This window comes from Triturus cristatus, chromosome 12 (assembly GCF_964204655.1).
Source record: "Triturus cristatus chromosome 12, aTriCri1.1, whole genome shotgun sequence".
Classification (NCBI taxonomy): Eukaryota; Metazoa; Chordata; class Amphibia; order Caudata; family Salamandridae; genus Triturus; species Triturus cristatus.
Window position 1 is genome coordinate 611645670 of NC_140595.1, and position 22769 is coordinate 611668438.

At 47.5% G+C, this 22769-nt stretch overlaps 1 protein-coding gene across 4 annotated transcripts in view; it reads left to right on the forward strand.

The window, feature by feature from the left end:
• Window positions 1-22769, forward strand: part of FANCA (FA complementation group A) — a 1007136-nt gene that overhangs the window by 271764 nt on the left and 712603 nt on the right. For all 4 annotated transcript variants that reach the window (XM_085637706.1, XM_085637704.1, XM_085637705.1 and 1 more), the window contains exon 18: window positions 20758-20852. In XM_085637706.1, coding sequence (XP_085493832.1) covers window positions 20758-20852 — 95 coding nt within the window. The remainder of the gene's footprint in view (window positions 1-20757; window positions 20853-22769) is intronic.

Below are 22769 nucleotides of genomic sequence, written 5' to 3' on the forward strand. Positions count from 1 at the left end.
TGGTAGCTTTCAGTGCATCCCAGAGCGTATTAGTGCTAGTCTCCGGAGTGTCGTTGTGTTTAAGGTAGTCTATTATAGCCTCCTCGATCTTTTTTTTTATCCACAGGATCCGAAAGTACATCGCTGTTAACGCGCCATCTCTTTGGCACAGCCTCATTGTGACACCCAGCCAGTTTTAGGCTAATACACGAGTGGTCCGATACCAGCCTTGGGGCTATGTCTGTGTGTTCGATTAGTTGTGTGTGGGAGCCGTAAGTGAGGATATAATCTATCCTGGTGTATGAGTTATGTGGGTTAGAGTAAAAGGTGTAGTCCCTAGTGTCTGGATGCTGGAGGCGCCACGCGTCCCTAAGGTTAAATTTAGAGCATTTATTTTTAAGTACAGCATGTGAGCTCGTGGGGTGGTATTGGCAGGTGGATTGTCTATCCGTGATGTGGTCTAAAGGGATGTTGAAATCCCCTGCTACAACCATGGGGTTGTTTTGGGGGAACACTTCCAGCGTGCTAGACACCTCCGACCAAAAGGCTGGGTCGTCCGTGTTGGGGCCGTATATGTTTGCTACATGAATTAGCTGTTCCCCCCCCTTCTCAGGTGTGTGACCAGGAGTCTGCCCTCATTATCGTGGGACTGTGAGTCTAGTGAGATGTTGGTTCTTTTCGATATTGGAGTATTCACCCCCCGTTTCTTTTTAACAGCAGGCGAGCAAGCCATCTGTGAGATCCAGTTACCTCTAATGAGTTTGGCATCGTCCTCAGACAGCTTTGTTTCCTGTAGTAGGATTATATCCCCTTTGGTTTTGGCTAGGTAGTCTAGGATTTTCCAGCGCTTGATTGGGTGGTTAAGACCTTTAACGTTTTGGGACACTATGTTGAGGTCAGTTGCAGGCGCGGTGCGTCCATTGGGGCGTAGCCCCCCCCGCCCGCAGCTCCCTCGGCGTCTTTAAACTTAAGTAAACTGAATCAGTTTACTTAAGTTCAAAGACGCCGAGGGAGAACTGACAATTATGTCAGTCAGCATGACGTCGGACCGCCCACCCCCTTCAGAGTCTGAAGGGGGTGGGCGGTCCGGCGTCATGTTGACTGACATGATTGTCAGACGGACCGGGGGCATCAGGCAGCAGCACAAGTGCGCATGAGTGGGGAAGGTGCACGAATTTTCGCACCGTCCCCAGTCATGCTCACTAGTGGCTGCACAGGTTGGCGCATGCCCATTAGGAGAGCGAGAGTTGAGCAAAGGCTCAAACCTCGGTCTCCTAATGGGCAGGCAGGCGAGGAGTAACCATGCCCTAAGCCAATCCTGGCGCTGCGCCAACGGACCCGAGGCGGCTCGGACGGCGGACCTGCTCAGGACAGGTAGGATTTTTTTTCATTTGTTTTAAAACTCCCCCCCGACCCCCCCCCCACCCCACCCCTGCGCGACACCCAATCTGGGTCACTTCTGAGGGTAACATTATAAGCGCGGCCCCTGCCTTGTGCCGGACTGCCGTTGAAGGCCTATTCATGGCCTTCAGCAACGTGAGGCCTCTAAGCCCCAGCATGCCTCCAGGCCCCCAGAGACTACTGCCTTATCTGTCAGCCCGCAGTCACAAATATTCGCACCTCGAATTGGCCGATAAATTGCAGCTAACTGGACGTTTCTTCTTGGCTTGCAATGCATGGCCTCTGGGGATCTGGGCGTGTAGCTTTCTCAAAGCAGCCTGCCGCCTGTTACTGGCCCCCAGCCCGGGCAAGACTGACTCCAGATTAAACTTTTCTCTTAGCTGGCTGGGGTTTTCAGGGGTTCAAGTGAGTCTCAGCAGGAGGCTCACCATCCTGTGATTCCGGGCAAGTCAGCAAGGTCAGATTTAAGTGATTTGAAATCACTTAAGTTAAATCTCTCCGTGCCTAAGAATGAATGTGCCCGTCTGTAATGCAGTGCAGCTGGGGCTCATATAAAGCGCGCAGATACCTTCTGGTCGAGTTTGTGCTATACAAATAAAAACATACAGCATGATTGACCCCCTGGTTTGTTTCATGCTACTCTCTTTGTCGACGAGACTCTTCCCTCGCATTATGCCGTTTGCCACCACCACGGCATTCCACTGATTGCAGTGAGTCAGGGAGAGAAATGCACAGGGTGAGTGAGGCGTGTAGGAATAGCTCGATGGCAGTGCCCATGCTAAATGACATTGAAACGTTAACTTAGCCTGCCTGTTTGTTTTATCTGTTAATTATATCTGTGCCGCTGAGAGGTGTTGATACGTGTTTATGCTGCTTAGAGCATGTGTGACTGCGGTTGGAATACATTAATTCATGGTTTGTGCAAAATGTTTAATTGACTAGCCTCTGTGGGTTACACTGTGCTGTCAGGTTTGCAGGAGAATACCGGAGCACCAAGGGAGCTAACTAGCAAAACACAGTAACTGGAGCCCATCAAGAGGTCGCTTGGCATATAACGTGCACCTGGGGTATCTCATGCCATTAACTGGATTAGGAAAAAATATCTGTAGCCTGTTATGGCCATTGATTACCTGGAGCACATCACGGCTTTAAACATTATATCCATAGAATGGTTAAAAGGTGATCCCTGGAGTACAATATGGCTCCAAGTGTTGTTAGTCAGAGTTCTGAGGCACATCATGGCACTAAATGGCAGACAGGGTATGAGGGGCACATCATGAGGTTGATTGGCAAATGGGAAATCCCTGGAGTACATCATGGCATTGGCGGAATATGCGGGAAATATGAGACGCATCCTAAGGCACTGAATGGTCTGTGGTGGTTAATTAGTTACATGAAATGTATATCTGCCATATTATGGGGTAACTGTGCATATGATGACAGACTGATGTGTGATGTGACACTTTAGTATATAAAAGCAATGGCAATCATTGATGCAGGTTGTAATTTGAGTGTATATCCTAGAGAAAAGTGATGTCATTCTGTGGTTATACTGAATAGGCAGCTACCAATATCATTTTCATGTGAAATCTTTTTTATTGATGTCACAACTACGCTTTCACAAGTGCCTTATTAACCTTCTTACTTACTCAAATTTGCTTGAAAATGCACCGTTTGCCACATCTTTTTTCAAAAGGTTCTCCGGGGAAGAACCCCCCTCCCGCCTCCAACCAGACTTTATGACAGTTGGGCTAGCTCGCTACGCTCGCTTGATACACATCAGTCACGCGATTTTGTTTACGCCTCACCACTTTCAAATGTCACCAGCCGCCCCTGGTCAGTTGCCAGGGTGAGTGTGTTATTGCAGGCCATCAGATGGGATGTTCTGTGGTAGATACATCAATGCTATTCTTTAAGGAGCCCCACATTGCTACCTGGGCCCAGGAGACGAAAGGTGACAATAGCTGGCCTTTCCCTCCCCCAACTAGGCAGGGTTCAGATGTGTTTTCCATACGCCTCGAATACATACTTGCGTGCCAGACCTCCCTACTTGGTCATACAATAAGAAGTGCCAACCACCGTTTGTAGGAGAAAAAGAGGTGAAAAAGGGAAAATAAGCTAGAAAATAGAGAAAGCTCAGACTGAGAAACCAATCATTACGTGGAGCATTCTGCAACCTCTGGCATTTACCACATTGCCCTGAAAGTGGTTGCACACCATCTTGATTTAGGTTCTACTGCGCAATACACTGACAACTTCCTCCATCTTATTGCGGCAAAAGAGATCTTTAAACAGGTTAAAATAGCTCTCACCTGGTGAACCTGGACAGTGCACAGTCCCAGCAAGGCGCTACCAGAGCAAGGTCATAGGAATTATACTCCCTGATGGGCACCAGCATTGCTATTTAGGTCTCTTGTCGCTCCTGGAGATGCGCTTGTGAGGTTGGAGAAAGATTTGTGATTGAGAGATGTTTGTGAAAGAAAATAGTTGTAGGAGTGGAGGGCATTGAAGGCAGAGGGTACTTGAGCAGGTAGGGTGGAGTGCTAAATGATGCTTGGCCAGGAAGGAAATGTTGAGTGGTTTACTGGGAAGTGAGTGTGAGGAGCACGCAGGTGGAGTAGGAGAAACAAGAAAGGGTGAACAATGACTTGCCGGGAAGCTTTATGTGGTGAACTTGGCCCTAGTTTGCAGACCGGTCTTGAGTGCATTGGTCGGTTGTCAGCAGAGCAGTCCTTACAGGAGGAAAATTCTTTAGTGAAGTGGGGAGAACAGTTGCAAAAGCTACATTGCATAATTGACAAAGAGAGTCTTGGAAAAGCTGTTAGGGTGAGGTGGAGTTGCAGGCACCTACTGCACAGAAATAACATTGGGTGATGCTGATCGATAGGCAACAGATGAGAACTTGTCTGAAAGACAAGTAAAGGAATGTTCAGTATATAGCAAACTATAAGTTGGATACATATGCAGCTCACATATTCCATTTAAGCAAGATTATGAAAGGAAAAAAACTAGAAATAGCTTACAGAGAGAAGTAGTTACATGTGTATACAGGCATATGAACCTTGATTAAGTGGTTGGTAGTGGAAATCACTCAGAATGTGAAAGGAGGGCCAAGGGGAAAGGGCAACGTGTAATAAGTGTAAATTATTATTGTATCTACTCTTGTTCATTTAACTGTTATCTTGGGCAAGTGCAGTTCATCTGTTAAGGGCAGTTAGTGGCAATCCTATATTGAGGGGAGACTAGGAGCTGACAAACCACATGGAATCTAACAGAAGCCATGCACTCTGGATTTTCTACCCTCCCAACACTAAAAAAAATGCATTGAGCAAAGAACATTGTTTTTGTCTTCTTAGCAGGGATCAGTAAACTGATAAAGAAGGAAACAAACCCAAAGTAACTGGATGCCCAATGCGCCTGTCTGAGAAACGAAGATGCTAATGAGTCTGATGGGGATAAATAGCTTAGTCAACATGTGATCCAACCCAAATTGCTTATTCTGTACCCCTATCCTACCGGAAACTAAACTAGTTGTAAAATAACAATAATGTACTGAATACAAAAGTCATAGGAGCTCAAGAGCAGACTCCTTTCTGTACTGCTGCCATCGTGACAAAAACTTGTATAACGCACACTCACACCCAAGAGGGCCTCTAGTAATTGAAGTAATTATTTGCCCATATTTGTAAATTCCATTGCTCTTACACCAGTTTAATTCCACTCTTTTACAAAGATGTAACATGCCATTCCTTGATGTGTATTCCCTGTATCGATAGCTGCCAGACTGATGCGTGCATAAGCTATTTCACCATATCTTCCCAGCCAGCTTCTCTGTTGCAGAATCTGAAAAGGTTACTGATGAAAATCATTGAAGCTTTACTTAACAGGAAAAGGTGGAAAGACATGTCTCAGGGGAGGAGAATTGTGTCTGAACATAGATCAGAGATTGTAGGAAGCTGGCCTTTTATGTGATGTATCAATAAATCTGCTATACCGTGTAAAGAGTCCTGGGGTCCTCAAGTGGACAGGGGCTTGCTCTAGTAATCCCAAGGTGCTCTACTAGGGGTAGTGTGGTCAAGCAGCCTTAAGCTTAACCAAGAGGAGTGCAACACATCTGCAAATACTCACAATGATAAATAAATGACACACATGACTCAAGAACGAGATCCTCACCAATTTATAAAAATAGCAAGTTCATCATATATGTTTAGGCATCAGAGAGAAATCGTTCAGGTAAGTACATTTTTAAATATGAATTCTCTTCAGTTCAGAAAGTGGATACAGTGCAATTTTTGAGTTCTGCAATATTATCCTATGAAAGGAAGAACAAGTTCTGCAAACAGGTATAGTATAGCGACTTATGGGAACAATCTCCAGGAGTTAAGGTGAGTTGTGGGCAAAGTCCAAGGTAGCACCAACAGTACACCACAAGTGGCACGAAGGCGGCCAGGTGCAAGGTGCAAAACAATGTTGGGAGCCCAATGTTGGTCTATGGATATCGGTCTCTGCGAAAAAAGGCTTCAGGCTCTGGCTAGGAGGCCAGTCAGACGGAACCACCAGGTGAGCTCAGGCCTCACGATGCTCGCTACGTAGGGACACCTTTGGTCCTCTTCTCCACAGCCCAAGGGCAACGGGTTTTAGAGGTGTCTTTAGGCGTTTGGTTTTTCCTTACTGGAGCAGTCGTGATCGAGGTGGCATGCATGCAGAGGTTGCAGGTGACGTCAGAGGGTCCACGAGGGGTGAAACCACGGTGGGCTTGGGTGCTGGGGGACTGTGATGGCACCGTTGGCCCACTTCGACTCGGGCTTGGAGCGACGGGTGCAATGGTGGTTTCAGGTGTCGGGTTTTTGTGGTTCCGAAGACCTCAGAGTCCTTTCTTTTGGAGTTGCTGTGAGATGCAGGGAACAGTTCCACTGTCCCACGGGAGGGCTTGGTTCTTTATCGAAGGCAGGCAGTCCTCCCAACTTTCTGGAGTCTACAGCTGCAGGCCGATTTGACTTTGCAGTTTTTGACGAGGGATGCAGACATTCGGCAGTTGCTTCTTCTCTCCTCTCTGCTTTTGTGGCTCTTCAATGTCCTCTCTCTCTTCTTTAATCATCAGGATCTGCTCTTCTGGTGCCAGGGTCTCCCCTAAGTACTCAATTTAGGGGCGTTAGAGGAGTGTAGGTTAGTAGCCAATGTGCTACTGACTCTTGAGGTCACTACCCCCCTATATGTCCTCTTCCTGTTGGAAGTGGGCATAACCCTGTCCCAGAATTCCTAAGTGTGCCATCGCAAGGGTGGCTACTTCTAAAAAATGTTGTCCACCTCAGTGTAGCCCATTTTAGGGGTGGGCCTAACCTGGATGTGACACGCCTACCTGACCAGCTAATTTTACTGCCTGTCCTGGTGGCCAGGGGGTCCTGGACAAAGGGGGGTGGCGTCCTCTCCTGTGAGGGAAATCAGACTCTCATTCCAAAGGTGGCAGCTCTTTGAAGCTAGCCAGCCTGAGGTGGCTAATCAGCAGGTCATCCTGTGTATGAGGGGGTGTTACACCCTCTTCCTGAACAGGCTTTTGTTCTGGGCCTCCTGAGAGCAGAGACTCTCACCCTAGGAGGTCAGAACAGTGTCTGGGGTGGCAAGCTGGCAGAAACCAGTCAGGGAGCACACCAGAGGCAGGTACGATTTCAGGGGGCACCTATAAGGTGCCCTCTGGGTTCATGTATTGGTAAATCCATAATTGGAATCGATGTTTGATACCAAGCATCCATATCTTCAATGAAGCCATCATATAGCTGGGGAACTCGTTTCACCAATGTCCAGCACGTTTTAAATGGCCTTCCTGGCAACTTGTACTGGCAGCAATGGGACTGACCAGCACAGGGGCATATCTGCTCACATGTAATAGAGTTGACTTTAAAATATTTTATGCAGTGTTAGAGGACATGGCACACAGGGATGTGTGACATGTTGTGTTTTCACTTTTGTCTGCACCAAGACGCAGCCCGCAATAGCAGTCCTGCATGTGCTTGCTGCCCTGAGGGACCCTCCTTAGTACCTCCGACAATAGATACCAGGGGTACCATGTACTCCGGACTTACAGAGGGTGCTAAAGGTTTTGCCAATTGGGGGAAACATTTGTATAATTTTGGGAAAGAGCTCTGGCACTGGGTACCTGGTTAGCAGGAACACAGTGCACTTCCAGTCAAAATCACATCAGGTACAGAGTAAAAAGTGGGGTGACCATGTGAAAAAGGGCTACTTTCCTACTGAGATCTATGATAACAGAATGAGCTGCTCACTCAGAACAATATCCTTGATAGGTTTTAGGGGAAAACGATGGTCCTGTAGACCCTCAAAATGTATTTTTTAAATGGGGGAAGTATGTGCCCTGGTGCTATATCGGCAACACCAGATGAATTTGGAGAATTCTTTTTCGTCCTAGATAAAAGCCAGAGAAAGCCAGTGTCATCACCTAGGATTTCTAAGGACAGAGGACAGGAATTGTTTCCATGTCTTACCTCCGCTCACTCTAGATTTTTTTTTACCTAGTCCTATTGTTTTGTGTGGTAGTCTTCATTGTCATTATCCTCAAGTGAGGAAACATAAGGAAATGATAGAGAAAAGTACTGCATATGCTTGGACAGCGCTTGTCAATGAGATATTGACAGACACATTGATGCCTTTAGTCATTCGATATAATAGCATACTCTAGAAATAGCAATCTATTTGCTAGTATGCATAAAGAGCCACTGTGCTGCTGCTTTTCTGTGTTTTTCCTCAAACTTGGGCAACGAAAGTCCCAACATCAGATGTTGTTGCTAGCAGTGCAATTACATCCAAGCAAAGAATGACAATTGCTTGGGAGGGGTTTAGAGCTGCCGATTGCATTGGACTGCAATTAAATGTTGACAAGCTCGAAGGAAGTAGTATCTATAAATTAGTTTCAAGAACAGCAGGACATCTGTTGAAGACATCAGCGGCAGGATGCTACTTTACTGTATGTTATATGCCAACTGGGGAAACAAAAAACACAGGATGGAGAAACAACTGTTGTTTTAGCGTTACCTGGTAATACATAATATCCTGAGGACTGTCACATTTGCAGTGGTTTTATTTATATGCAAAGTGTTCTGAAATTGAGGTATGGTAAAGTTTGCATAGCAATAGCTCATGCCATTGCTTGGGGGCATACTGCCCTATCTCTGGCAGACTAAGGAAATAATGAAATGCGATATTTAGTGCTTAGGAAACCAACATGAAGCATCTTAGTTGAATGTTGAAGTAAGATAGTCTGCAAGAATGTATCTAGGTTGCGTTAAATGCCAAATCACTGATAGATTTTGCTTGTTTTATTTGCATAACAGAATACGTAGAATTGTGTGTAAATTTTCACATTGCTTCCCAGTTAGGAAGTGACCCTCACCCTCAATGCCTTACTCAAGACATTTCTTTAGTGCAGGATTTTAAATTGAGTAACCAGTGGTTTTCTAGCTTTGAGATCCTCCACATACAATCAGTATAATCTTGGGGAGACCAGAAATATTGGCTCTGCAAAGTGTTTCTGGAGTAAATTGGTGTTTGATTCTAATGACTGCATGAAAAGACCAGAAGATGCATAAGGAAATGGTTTTTACTATGACAAAAAGTCCAGCAGTAAATCATAGAAAGTTAGTGCCAAATTGGTTTGACGAAGAGACAATCTGTATGTGATGGGAGATGCACAGATATACAACATTTAGCCTCCATTAGAGAAAATTCTGCTGAACTTAGCTACCTTTTCTAACCATGAAAACCTATATAAAATATAAAATAAATATTGAACTGAAAGCCTTTGGGCAAGCTTCAGAAGGGATGGAAGAATAAGATATTCTGGAGATCTTTTGCAGCAACCAGTAGTGTGGGTGTTCGTCTTGTACAGTGCCTGAAGATGCATGAGCTGCACACAGACCATTTATGCACTTATGCACTGCTGACGAACAACAGCATGAAACCCAATTCTAGAAAAATTGCAGCGTGTACTGAGCTTTCATGTGGAATGAGAACGGGTGGTATGCATAATTGCCAAACATTTAAAGATTCAGGCCCTAGATGGCTGGACTAATGACAAACCTAAATTGTATCCTAAATGAATGGCCTCCATAATATGTACACCATTGATCAAGGGCGCTGCATGTTCTTTGACAATACCAGAAGCTTGGAAAGGAAATATTAATTTTCCTGTCCCTGAAAAGGAGGTATGAAGCTTACTGGTAATTATATACTCCTAGCTATGCTAAGCTTGCCTTCCAAAATATGTACTTGAGTCCAACATGTGCATGTGTTAGCACTAGTGGAGAAGCATGTAGTCTTGCCGTTAGCCCAGATTAGATTTCCCTTTGGTGGTACGCTTGCAAATCATAATGAGGCAGCACTGACCCTATTGTAGGTATTTAGGTGATATTTGTATTGCATAAACGTAGCTGAAAAACAGCCGAGTGCTGTACTAGATCAAAGTCAGACATACAGTCAACAAGTGACTAGAGGAGTAACTGGGTTCTGAGAGTGCAAGTGGATTGTTACTTTGCTGTTTTATAGTTTTCTTTTGGGAGTCGGATTGTGTCAGCTCTTTGTTAAACTGGAGTTGCTTTGGAGTGGTCTTGGTGTGTACATTTACCCACATACTAGGTGTATTGATGGAGAAGTCCTGTTTCCTTGGTATTTTCTTTTTTGCAAGACTTTGCCTGATGGAAACATGGTTATTAGTGTTCCAAGAGCCAACTGAGATGGTGACCGTGTCCTCCAGATAGGTGTGGTGACAGTCCTGATGAGTTTGTTGATGATGTGGCGGTTTTGAAGATTTTGCGGGCCAGTAAGCGGAGCCACTGGAGTTCTATCATGGTGAGAGTGATGTGGTCATATTTCTTCAGATACTTGATGACTCATGCTGCGGCATGTTGGATGCTTGTAAGATGGGTCTTTTTGTACTCTGGAAGGCTGTGGAGTAGTCACTATCCAGATGTGAGAGTATGAGTGCTTGAGTGGCAGTTCTGAAGTCTTTCTGGGAAGAATGGTTTTACTTTCTTTGGGAGAGAACTTAATATCAGGACATCTTGGTTTTCTTTGAGATGTGTTCCTTGAGTGTAAGGTCGGTGTCTGGGGTGAACCCAAGTGCCTTGGCATTCTCTGAAAGTTGGGGTTGGAATCCATCCAGATTCGTGTCATTGAGCCATGTTTAGACCAGTAGTTAATTGCTTTTCTCAGTGAAAAGAAGGAATTTTGTTTGGGTAGGGTGGAGCTTCTTGTATATGCTGGCCATCAGGGTTTCGAATAGGTGAAAGCGATGTTTTACCCCTGGATGTCAGGAGCAGAATAGATTTTGAAGTAGAGTTTTATGTCGTTGGAATATGGCTTAAGCACTTTAATTGTAGGGTGCCACAGCAAATTTTCTTCAGATAAGTTGATTAGACACAGAGAATTGCACTTGTAAAGTGTGGCGTTTTAACATACAGAACTAAGATAAACTGTTAGTTTAAGCAGGATTCATACCAGCCCCTAAATATATATTTCCATTTTTAAGAGTCATTGTTTCATATGTGGAATAGAATATATTTAAATCAACAATTTTAAGGCAATGCTCCATTATCAGCAGTGCATTATGTAAATAGTCTAAGCCTGCATGACCATATTGCCATTGGGATTACAGTGTACATTCGACACTGTAAATAACCATGACAAGGAAAATCAACTGATGGTGTCAGCAGTTTCCATTATACATGAGGTGAAACTTTGGCAACATAAAACTCCAGGTGACGTATACTTATTATTAACTTGTGTTAGAAATGGGATTTCTGGTTGACTAGGGTATGCACCTAAGCCAGGCAGAACCCACCACTCTAGTCCGGGTGAGAGAGCTACACACAAACACAAGATAACCCCTGTTTACCCCCATGGTAGCTTGGCAGTGCAGTTAGGCTTATCCCAGAGGAAATGTGTAAAGGCTTGCACAACACACACACACACACACACCAGTGACACACTAGGCTCACCACAAAAGAGACTCCACACAAGGTTATATAAAAATATCCCTTGTATTATACATCTGAAAGAAACACGTTAGTTAGATTCCTCACCTTAGAATATCCCCAGGCGTCAGACTGGATCCGGAAGATTTTTCGTCAGCAATACCCCTTGCGCGTCGCTAGGCGTCGTCTGTGGCTCCGTGTCCGTCGTCGGCGTCGTGCGCCGGAATGACGTCGTCGGAGTACTTAGACGCCGCCCTCGCGCGCTGACGTCAGTTCTTCTTTTTTCCGCGCAGATCCGAGAGAGCTACCCCTTTTAGTCTTTTTTGACTAAGTTTTTTGATCCTTTTTGATCTTGTCTCGACTCCGGTGCCGGTAGGATGCCTGGTTTCAAAGCCTGTGCTGACTGTAACCGCTTGATGTCGGTTACGGATCATCACCGCTGGTGCCTTTACTGTTTGGGCCTCGACCACGACGCGGAGTCGTGTTCGGACTGCAAGGCCCTGACCACGAAGGCTAGACGGGAGCGGTCCCGTAAGCTCCTCGAGATTCGCCACTCGGCTCCGCGCCCCTCTCGATCCCGGTCCAGGAGGAGGTCCAAGGATCGGTCGCGGAGCCGCAGCCGACGTCATCATCGCTCGTCTGGCTCCAAGTCTTCGGGTAAGTCGAAGCACTCCAAGAAGTCCAAGAGGCGACACCGCTCTTCTGACTCCCCTCGCCGGTCGCGCGACTCGGCCGAGGGTCAGGGTGGTTCCACCCCCGCGGCTCCAGCGGAGCCGCAGGCGCCACGCAAGTCCCCATACCCGCCGGTCCCTGGGACTGACTCGACGCCGGTGGAAGTCAGTGCCTTCCTCTCGGCCATGAGGAGCCTGGCTCCGCCGTCGACGCCCGCTGGCGCGCCTTCGGGCCCCGCGGACCCGACTGGGCAACCTTGCATGCCGGCGGCTCCGGCCCCGTCGCCGGCTCCGGCCCCGACGCCGCAGGTTCCCGAGGGACTCGTCCCCGCCGACGCCGGTCGACCTCGTCACGCCTCCTCCGCCGGCGTCGACACCGGTTCCACCTCCGACGCCGGCTCCGCTCGACGTCGAGCCCCAGTTCAGCCCCGCTCCGGATCCGGCGCCGTTGCGGCGTCGATGGACGCCGCGTACGGCGCCGTTAGAGACACATTATGTCTATCGTCCGGCTCCAATCCTTCCTCCTGTTTACCAGGAATCGGATGACGGGGGTGAATGGGAGGGGTCCGAGGACCCTATGGCCGTTCAGGCTCAGCTGTCACAGGACTGGGCAGATGAACTGGGGGAGGCCAGTGGTCTGGATACCTCACCAGACACTGGATTCATCTCTCCTCCGACTGTGGCTTCGGAGCAGGGTGCTGCTTTCTCTGTGGTGCTGCGCAAGGCGGCCGCAGCCCTTGGGCTCGAGCTGCCTGCCGTGGCTGTGAGGACTAACGTCCTCACTGAGGTGCTTCAGTCTGCAGCAAGCTCCACTGAGCCTCTGCTGCAATTCAATGAGACCCTCATTGACGTTCTGCAGGGCACCTGGTCCAAGCCCTCCACAGTTCCTCCTGTGGACAGGAACGTCGCCAGGCGCCACCGCCCTGCTCCGGGCGACCCCAGTTTTCTGTCCCAACACCCCACCCCCGAGAGCCTGGTTATCCAGGCTTCTACCTCCCAATCCTCCTTCCCGACCGCTCCGCCAGACCGGGATTCCAAGAGACTGGAACAGTTTGGCAAAAAGCTGTTCTCCTCCCTTAGTTTGGGTCTGCGGTCCTTGAACACCGCCTGTCTTTTGGACCGTTATTCCCACTCTCTGTGGGATACGGTGGAGGACGTGCTGCGCCTGTGCCCGGAGGAGGCCCAGACACGACTTACCCAGGGTTTGGCCGATGGGAGGGATGCAGCACGGCATGCAATCCGATGTGGGCTTGACACTACGGACTCGCTGGGTAGGGCGATTTCTACCACGGTGGCGCTTAGACGTCACGCCTGGCTGCGGTCCACGTCCTTTTCGGGGGATGTCCAGAGCACTCTCATGGACATGCCCTTTGATGGCACTCGCCTTTTCGGTGAGAAAGCGGACAGTGCGCTGAATCGTTTTAAGGACTCCCGGGCTACGGCCAAGTCCTTGGGCCTCTCGGCCCCGCGGTCGCAAACTTCCGCCTTTCGCCCCTTTCGTGGCCAAGGAAGGGGTGCCTCCTCCCGTCCGCCTAGCCACCAGCCGCAGAACCAACCTGCGCGTGGTCGCGGACGTGGTTTCCGCCGAGGCGGTTCTGGAGGACGACGCGGTCAGCCCACATCCACCCCGGCAGTATCCGCCTCCAAGCCTTCCTAGTCCGAGCTTTCCGACCCATTCCTCGCCAGTGGGCGGCAGAGTTCACCATCACCTGCTCCACTGGCGTACCATCACTTCGGACAGGTGGGTGCTGCAAATCGTCCGAAGGGGCTACTCCCTCCCCTTCGAGACGACCCCTCCAGCCATGCCACCGCAGCACCACCGTATCTCGGAGGATCATTTAAATCTTCTGCGAGAGGAAGTTTCGGCCCTCTTGGCCAAAGAGGCCGTCGAGCGCGTTCCGAGCCCAGAAGTAGGTCGTGGTTGTTATTCCCACTACTTTCTGGTTCCCAAGAAGGGCAAAGGGGGCCTACGCCCTATCTTGGACCTCAGGAACGTCAATGCCTTCCTCCGGAAGGAACGGTTCAAAATGTTGACTTTGGCTCAGGTTCTAGCTGCCCTCGACCCTGGAGACTGGATGGTAGCGTTGGACTTGCAGGACGCATATTTCCACATCCCCGTCCTGCCGGCCCACCGGCGTTACCTGCGGTTTACGGTGGGCCAGGAGCATTTTCAGTTCACCGTGCTCCCCTTCGGCCTCACCAGTGCCCCTCGGGTGTTCACGAAAGTGATGGCGGTGGTCGCAGCTCATCTGCGCAGATCATGGGTTCCAGTCTTCCCCTATCTCGACGACTGGTTGTTGAAGGCGGGCTCGCCCCAGGCAGTCGTCTCCCACCTCCAGACTACGGCGGATCTCCTGCATTTGCTGGGGTTTTCCATCAACGTGCCGAAGTCACACCTGAGTCCCTCTCAGAAGCTCCTCTTCATCGGAGCGGTTCTCGATTCGGCGCAGTTCCGGGTCCATCCACCGGAACAGCGGGTCCGGGATATACAGGCCCTGATTCCCATCTTTCGGCCTCTATCCCGGGTTTCGGTCAGGCTAGTGTTGCGGCTTCTGGGGCTGCTGGCCTCCTGCATCCTACTAGTGCATCACGCCAGGCGGCGCATGCGGGCTCTGCAGTGGGACCTGAAGTTTCAGTGGGCCCAGCATCACGGCAACCTGTCCGACCATGTCTTGATCTCGGAGGGCACTGCACAGCAGTTGCAGTGGTGGCTCACGGACCGCGATTGGGTCACGGGCAAGAGCCTCTCCCTTCCCCAACCGGAGCATGTTGTAGTGACGGATGCGTCCCTCCTGGGATGGGGTGGCCATATGGGAGAGGCGGAGATCAGAGGCCTCTGGTCTCCGGCGGAGTCTCGCCTCCACATCAACCTGTTGGAGTTGAGAGCGATCCGACTTGCACTGAAAGCCTTCCTTCCCTCTGTCAGGGGAAGTGTCGTGCAGGTGTTCACGGACAACACCACCGCCATGTGGAATTGCAACAAACAGGGCGGGATGGGGTCGTGGACCCTTTGTCAGGAGGCTCTGCGCCTCTGGACGTGGCTGGAACACCAGGGCGTCACCCTAGTGGTTCAACATCTGGCGGGCTCTCTGAACGCCAGAGCAGACGAACTCAGCCGCCGGTGCATGATGGATCACGAATGGCGTCTGAACTCCGAAGTGGCGCAAGGTCTCTTTCAGCAGTGGGGAGAGCCTTGGTTAGATCTATTCGCCACCGAAGAGAACGCGCAATGTCAGCAGTTCTGCGCGTTGGAATTTCCAAGGCGGCACTCGCTCGGCGACGTTTTTCGTCACGAGTGGAGTTGCGGTCTGTTGTACGCCTTTCCGCCTATACCACTTCTGCCCAGAGTGCTGAAGAAGATCAGGCACGACCGGGTCCAAGTCATCTGGGTGGCCCCGGATTGGGCACGAAGGTACTGGTATCCCGAGCTACTCAGTATGTTGACCGATCCTCCGATACGTCTGCCCCTTCGGGAGAATCTTCTGTCGCAGCAGCGGGGGACGGTCCTCCACCCGAACCTGTCCAGCCTCCACCTCCATGCGTGGAGACTGAGCGGTGGCAGTTGATGCCATTTGACTTGCCTCCTGAAGTCTGTGATATCATTCTGGCAGCCAGGCGTCCCTCCACAAAGACGGTATACGCCTGCCGGTGGAACAGATTTGTGGCATGGTGCACAGCAAAGGCTGTGGATCCCCTTTCCGCCCCTCTTTCTGAGGTTCTCCTCTTTCTTCTTTCTTTGGCCCCGCAGGGCTCTGCCCTGGGCACCTTGAAAGGTTATCTTGCTGCCCTCTCTGCCTTCTTACGGCTTCCTGATCAGCCTTCTCTTTTCAAGTCCCCTGTAGTTCAACGCTTTCTTAAAGGCATTACTCATACGTTCCCTCCTGTTCCTTTCGTAATGGGACTTGAATCTTGTTCTCACATTTCTGATGTGCGCTCCCTTTGAGCCTCTTCACAATTGTCCTCTTCGTCTTCTGACGCTTAAGACTGCTTTCCTGGTAGCCATCACCTTGGCTAGACGGGTGAGTGAGCTCCAGGCTCTATCGTCCAAGCCTCCTTTTCTCTCTGTTCCTCCGGACAAGGTTGTCCTTCGGTCTCGTCCTTCTTTTCTACCGAAAGTGGTGACTCCCTTTCATCTTGGGCAGTCTGTCACCTTGCCCACCTTCTTTCCGCCTCCGCATCCTTCCAAAGAGGAAGAGAGGCTCCACCGTCTGGACCCAAAGCGTGCGTTCTCTTTTTATTTGGACCGCACAAAACAGTTCCGGGTGGACGACCAACTTTTCGTTGGATACGTGGGTGCTAAGAAGGGAAAAGCTGTGCACAAACGGACCATCTCCCGGTGGGTCGTTTTGTGCATCAAAATCTGTTACTCCTTGGCGAAAAAGGAGCCTCCTGTTGGGCTGCGCGCCGATTCTACTCGGGCCACAGCGGCTACTACTGCTTTGGGACGGGGTGTCCCTTTGCAGGACATCTGTCAGGCGGCAACGTGGGCTTCGCTACACACATTTGCCAGGCATTATTGCCTTGACAGCCAAGTCCGGAGGGATGGCTTCTTTGGCCGTTCTGTCCTCCAGGACTTTCTGGTGTGATCTTGCTTCGCAGACCCACTACCGGGGATGGTATTGCTTGGGTATCTATTCTAAGGTGAGGAATCTAACTAACGTGTTTCTTTCAGATGAACAAGTTACTTACCTTCGGTAACGATGTATCTGTAAGAAACATTAGTTAGTTAGATTCCTCACCGACCCACCCATCCTCCCCGTTCTGCGAACTGACATCTAGGGTTAAGGCTATCCCTTTCAGGGCCCTAGACTTTTTTGGCACCATTGTCGGAATCTTGCATGGCTCTGCGTTCCTGGCGCGGAAGGCTGTGTACAAGAACTGACGTCAGCGCGCGAGGGCGGCGTCTAAGTACTCCGACGACGTCATTCCGGCGCACGACGCCGACGACGGACGCGGAGCCACAGACGACGCCTAGCGACGCGCAAGGGGTATTGCTGACGAAAAATCTTCCGGATCCAGTCTGACGCCTGGGGATATTCTAAGGTGAGGAATCTAACTAACTAATGTTTCTTACAGATACATCGTTACCGAAGGTAAGTAACTTGTTCACCAACACATTAGACCACAATCACCTAAGTCGCTTTGCCAACTAGGCAATATTCATGACATTACATAGCTCCTAAATCACTTTGCCCTAAGGCAAAAGTCATACACATAACAGTTAGTGCAGTAAAGGAAATACTTTTTTGTTGCACACATTATCAAATATCATGGAACATTGTACATAACAACACCTAACACCATCCTTGTGCACATCATATTATCTAGATATTTCATTACATTAGGACCTCACATTAGGGCATAGAACCCTGTGGCACGTCCAGCGGGGTCTTATGCGCAGCAACTTACTGCGGGGGAGGCCTTGCAGGCTCTCCTGCGGGAAGGCAATCCAAGACAGCTGCTTGCGAGCCTGCGGTGTCATAGCCTCCCCCCTCGAGCACCTCGGCTCCTAGCCTAATCACCGTGTTGCCCTCAGTGCTCCTGGTGCGGCTCCCTCCGCACTTGCCGGTACGTCGATGTTGCCGGCAGCCACCGCCTTACTTCTCCTTTTCCGGGTGGTTGCTGGGCAACGGCCGGAACTCCGGGCGGCTGCGTTGGTTGCCCAGCAACGCTGGAGGCTTTTCTCGCACTGAAACTAGAAATCTTCTCTGCTCTTGGCCAGTTGCTAGGTAGCGCCTGGCAGTCCGGCAGCCCTAGCTTCGCTGAGGAGCGGCCGCTCTCTGCTTTTTCCTTTTTAGAGAATAAAGCGCTCACAAGGGCACTGCATACCTCCCTTGGCCTCAACAAAGAGGATTGTGCAAAAATGGGAGCGCTCAGCACGCGCTTCCCGGGCCGTGAATCGGGCCACCACAAGGCGCTCACCATACGCTGGGCAGCATACACAGCGCTCCTCACGCCTTTTCACTTTTAGACAATAATAATGAAAAGAGAAGCATCCTAAAGCACTCCATATGTTCTTTACTTGAAAAGTTGAAGAACATTCTAGTCTTTACAAGCAGGATACCACAGACAGACGCAGCAACTGCAGGCCAAGCCACCCCTCACTCAGAAAAGGCAGTTGTCCTCACACAGTCCTTCCACTCTTCTTCTTGGCAGGGCCCTCCTGTTCCTTGAAGTAATCTAAATTCCTTGGGTTTTAAGTCTAATACTTATACCCAAAATTGTCATTCTTCTCTTTGTGGCAAGGATCTCTGAACCCAGTCCAAACCAGTCCTGACCTCCCTGGTGCAGCATGACTACAGGGGGTGGAGATAGCATTGTGAGAAGTGACACAGCCTATACAGGTGCAAGCGAACCTCCTCCCACCTCTAAATGCAGGCCAGGTCTATTCAGCCTAGCAATGAGTCACCCAGGCAAGGCAGGACTCACATCAACCCCCCCTATCCCCTCAATGACTGTCTAGAGTGAATGCACATCCCAGCTCCTGCCACTCAAACACCAGACACTGAATACACAGAGGCACACAGGATGATGAAGTAAGAAAATGCTCACTTTCTAAAAGTGGGATTTTCAAACACAGAATTAAAAATCCACCTTCACCAAAATGTGTGTTAATCAGTTCTGAGAGCCTAAACTCCATTTCTCTATCTTGTCCCTATGGAAAGTTATACTCTTAATATGTTAAAAAGTAACTCTCATGTTAGCCTATCGGACAGATAGCCTTTCAATAGTGAAGAACGAAATACACAGTATTTCCCTATCAGGACATGTCACACACACCATATTTGCCCTCCCTCTCACATTCACTGCACCCTGCCCTTGGGGTACCTTGGGCCTACCTTAGAACTGCCTTACATGTAAGAAAAGGGAAGGTTGGGGTCTGGCAAGTGGGTGCACTTGCCAGGGCAGTTTAAAACTCTGCACGCAGATACTGCAGTAGTAGGACTGAGACACATTAACGGGGATACTCATGTGGGTGCTACAACCAGTGCTGCAAACCCACTAGTAGCATTTGATTTACAGGCCCTGTCACACACCATGCACTGTACTAGGGACTTACCAGTAAATCAAATATGCCAATCATGGATAACCAATCATATCATAATTTATACAGAGAGCTTAAATACTTTAACACTGAACAGCAGTGGTAAAGCGCCCAGAATCCTATAACCAATGAAAACGGGATCAGAAAAAAAAAAAGGAGGCAAAAGGCAAAACGTTTGGGGGTAAACCTGTCAAAAGGGCCAGGTCTAACAACTTGGAATTAGAGTTGGTAAAATAAGCTAACCAAGTAAAAATGAATAGTGAATTAGTTAATTAACACATTGTTAAGCTTTTGATGATGGGAAGCAAGATAGTTGCACTAGTAAAAATAGACTCATGCCACAAAGGTGATTTTTGTCTACTATCTACGGTGCAGTAGTGTGGCTTCCACTTATTTCATATTCTCTTGGCAATATTGAGGAACCTTGTGGAGAAGAGCGCTCACATTATGTTCTGCCACTCCAGCTGAAGCTGCTGCTTGAGTTTGAACTTGATGAAGGTTATTGGTATTTGCCTATGATAACAATAATATTGTACTTTAACCCATTTGAGCTACACCTGAAACTGTTGTACCTGATTAAAATACAGTTCATGGAATTACCTAGTGGTGATGATAGCTACATTGTCGATGTACTGTTGGCAGTAAATCAACTATGGATCCCCAAATGTCTAAAAAGGCATAAATGTTGATCTATAATTCCAGGATAGGGAAATGCATGAGTGGCAGATGTATGTAGTTTATAGGACAAAACACTTACAGCCAGTATTATGAATACTAGGACTTAATAAAAAGACAGCCTTCACAGGAAGGTTTAACATTTCGCAAAGAGCATTCATATGTATATGACTAAGGGTGCTAACACTTTTGATTGTAGAACAGGAATGGAGTGTCCTCACTAACAGAAAGTACAAATACAGTTCATGGAAAGTGGCATCGTAGAATGCAAAGACGTTTAATAACTCCATAGCTAATTATTTGTTGTAATACATTCTGTCCCTACAGTTGATTTCTATATTAGCTCTTTGTAATGATATATTTGACTCTAAAGTTGTCTTATTGTCAGGCACGCAGACACCAATTGTTTTTACCTCTATTTAGACATCTCTCTCTCTCTCCACCCCCACGCTTAGCAGTACTGGACTAGAAATTAGAGCAAGGCAGATACTTGACAGAAGATAAATCGATCTATTTGGCTGAGTTTATTTCCAGAGGTCTGCTGTGTCAATGGTTAGCATGTTTTTGGGCGACGCCTCAACTCGCAAGGCATCAATATAGACACAGATTTATATAGTTCTTGCTGCCAGAGTTTAAACCAGTATCTCACAATCTGGTGTTGCTCCTGAACCTGAGCCCCTTTTTTCCACAATTGACAGCTTGGCTACTGCAGCATAAAATCTTGTAGTCATCTTTGGCCAATGGACATTAATATCATGTGGCTACTTTGTGACCGGCTTTCCTTCTGAGGCAGGCTAGCTTGGCATCACAGTCTTGGTAAGAGGTGTTTTTATTCCCACCTCCCACAGTTACAGCCCAAGATCTTTTTTAATGTGCATGTGTGGGTGTGGGTGCTTGCGTGTGTGTGCGCCCGCACGTGGGTGTGTATACTTTGCTGCCATAAAAAATTCCATCTTGCATAATACTGATGTTTTCTTTACCTTTTACTCCTATAACATTAAAGAATCAGCCACAGTTCCAGGCTGCCCAAGATGTGGAGAAAGCAATTCATATTTATGAAAACACTGGCAAGATCCCTGCAAGTGTGATGGAGGCCAGGTGAGCAATCTTCCAGATATTTTCTTCTTATTGGGTGACTTTGATATTTATTATTCCTTTTTGTTTTTTTGTGTGTGCTCACTGGGCTTGCTCATGCGTTGAGGTGCTATAACTTTCACAATGTTGTTTACACTATAAACAAATGAAACCCCCACAGATGTGATAATACTGTCAGAATATATAATGGGAATCTAAAATGTTATTTTTTGGTAAAGGGTAGCATTGGTGTGTCTCATGGATTAACAACATTAGGACCAATTGGAATTTCCTTTTGCCCAAAAATCTCCTGGTAATTTAATTTCAGTGCTAACTTGACCCCAATTCAGCTTTGACAGGGGCCTCCTCCAGTCATTTCACACTGCTCATGGGTTTTCAAACATGCCAGTCATATCTTGTGCACACAGTCTGGCAGGTGAAGGAGCCTTGATTTGGGGAACTAAATTGATTAGATTAAGAAACAGCTTAGATTGAACACTAAGAGTTAGGGCGAGATTGTTCCAAATTTGGAGGCTGACTTAACGATGACCCAGCTGCTGGTCCATGACTTTTTAACAGGAGACAGCTTTTAAAGATGGTCAGAGGCTGACCAGAGACAGCGATAGGGTATATATGTCAAAACACAAGATTTAAGAAATGAAAGGGTTGCTTCTTTATGGCATGGCGGCAAATGCAAAGTCTAATTCTTGTTGTCTCCTGCATCCAGTGAAGCCTTGGAAATGGTACACCACATTTGCTCTTTGGGTTAGTCACAGAATGAGATGTTCCACAGCATTGTGGACTGACTAGTACTGAGTAATTAAATATTTATGGAGTCCCAAATATAAGGCATTGCTACAGTCCACTTGGAAGGATTCTACTTCATAATAACCAGTTAACAAAAAGTAAGCTGAAAAAGGTAACCAGGTTTATCATAAAGTTGATAAGCAGAAACAACAAAGTAGACTCTTTGTAAATCTGTGGTTTGAGTGAAAGATCACTCTCAAAGATGAAATCAAATGTTTCAAACTGTTATTGGCAGATTAGGCGCTGGGCATGTCAATCAGATTTAAAAGGAAACACTAAGCATGACTACCTTTGTTTTTTTTTTAAGTTCAAGAAAAGGTTTATTGAAAAGATGATTATGATCATAAAAACAATACTTCATATATGCAGTTATTTGTTAATACATAAATACATGAAGGTGTAATAAAGAACAATAACAATATATAATATCCATTAAAATAGTAAAAGGATAATATAGAAGATGATATGAATACAAGCAAAGGTTCACAGAAATCATAAATAACAGTACATGTCAAAAATACACAATTAAAATAAAAACAATATATATATATATATATTCACTGAAAAAACCATAGGTTTCACACACGTTATAGTTAGGAATTAGCATTTAAAAAACCTTGCAAATTCACTGAAAAAACCATAGGTTTCACACATGTTATAGTTAGCGGAAATTTTACTGATAAAAAACCAATGAAATTCCCCCGTTATAGTTAGTGCAGGCAACTATAACTCACGCGACCGCAATCCTCTGCTGATGCTAATACTGTATTTAGACACTTATTTGCCCATGTCTTCTTCCATACATTTTTAGCTATACATATATTACAAATATTTTTTTTTCATAAAGACACATATGTCATCAGCAGAAGATTGCGGTCGCGTGAGTTATAGTTGCCTGCACTAACTATAACGGGGGAATTTCATTGGTTTTTTATCAGTAAAATTTCCGCTAACTATAACATGTGTGAAACCTATGGTTTTTTCAGTGAATTTGCAAGGTTTTTTAAATGCTAATTCCTAACTATAACGTGTGTGAAACCTATGGTTTTTTCAGTGAATTTGTACGGTTTTTTAAATGCTAAGTTACTTTACGCCATTCGTGGCGTGCGCGCCCACTTAACGCAGTTCGTTCCG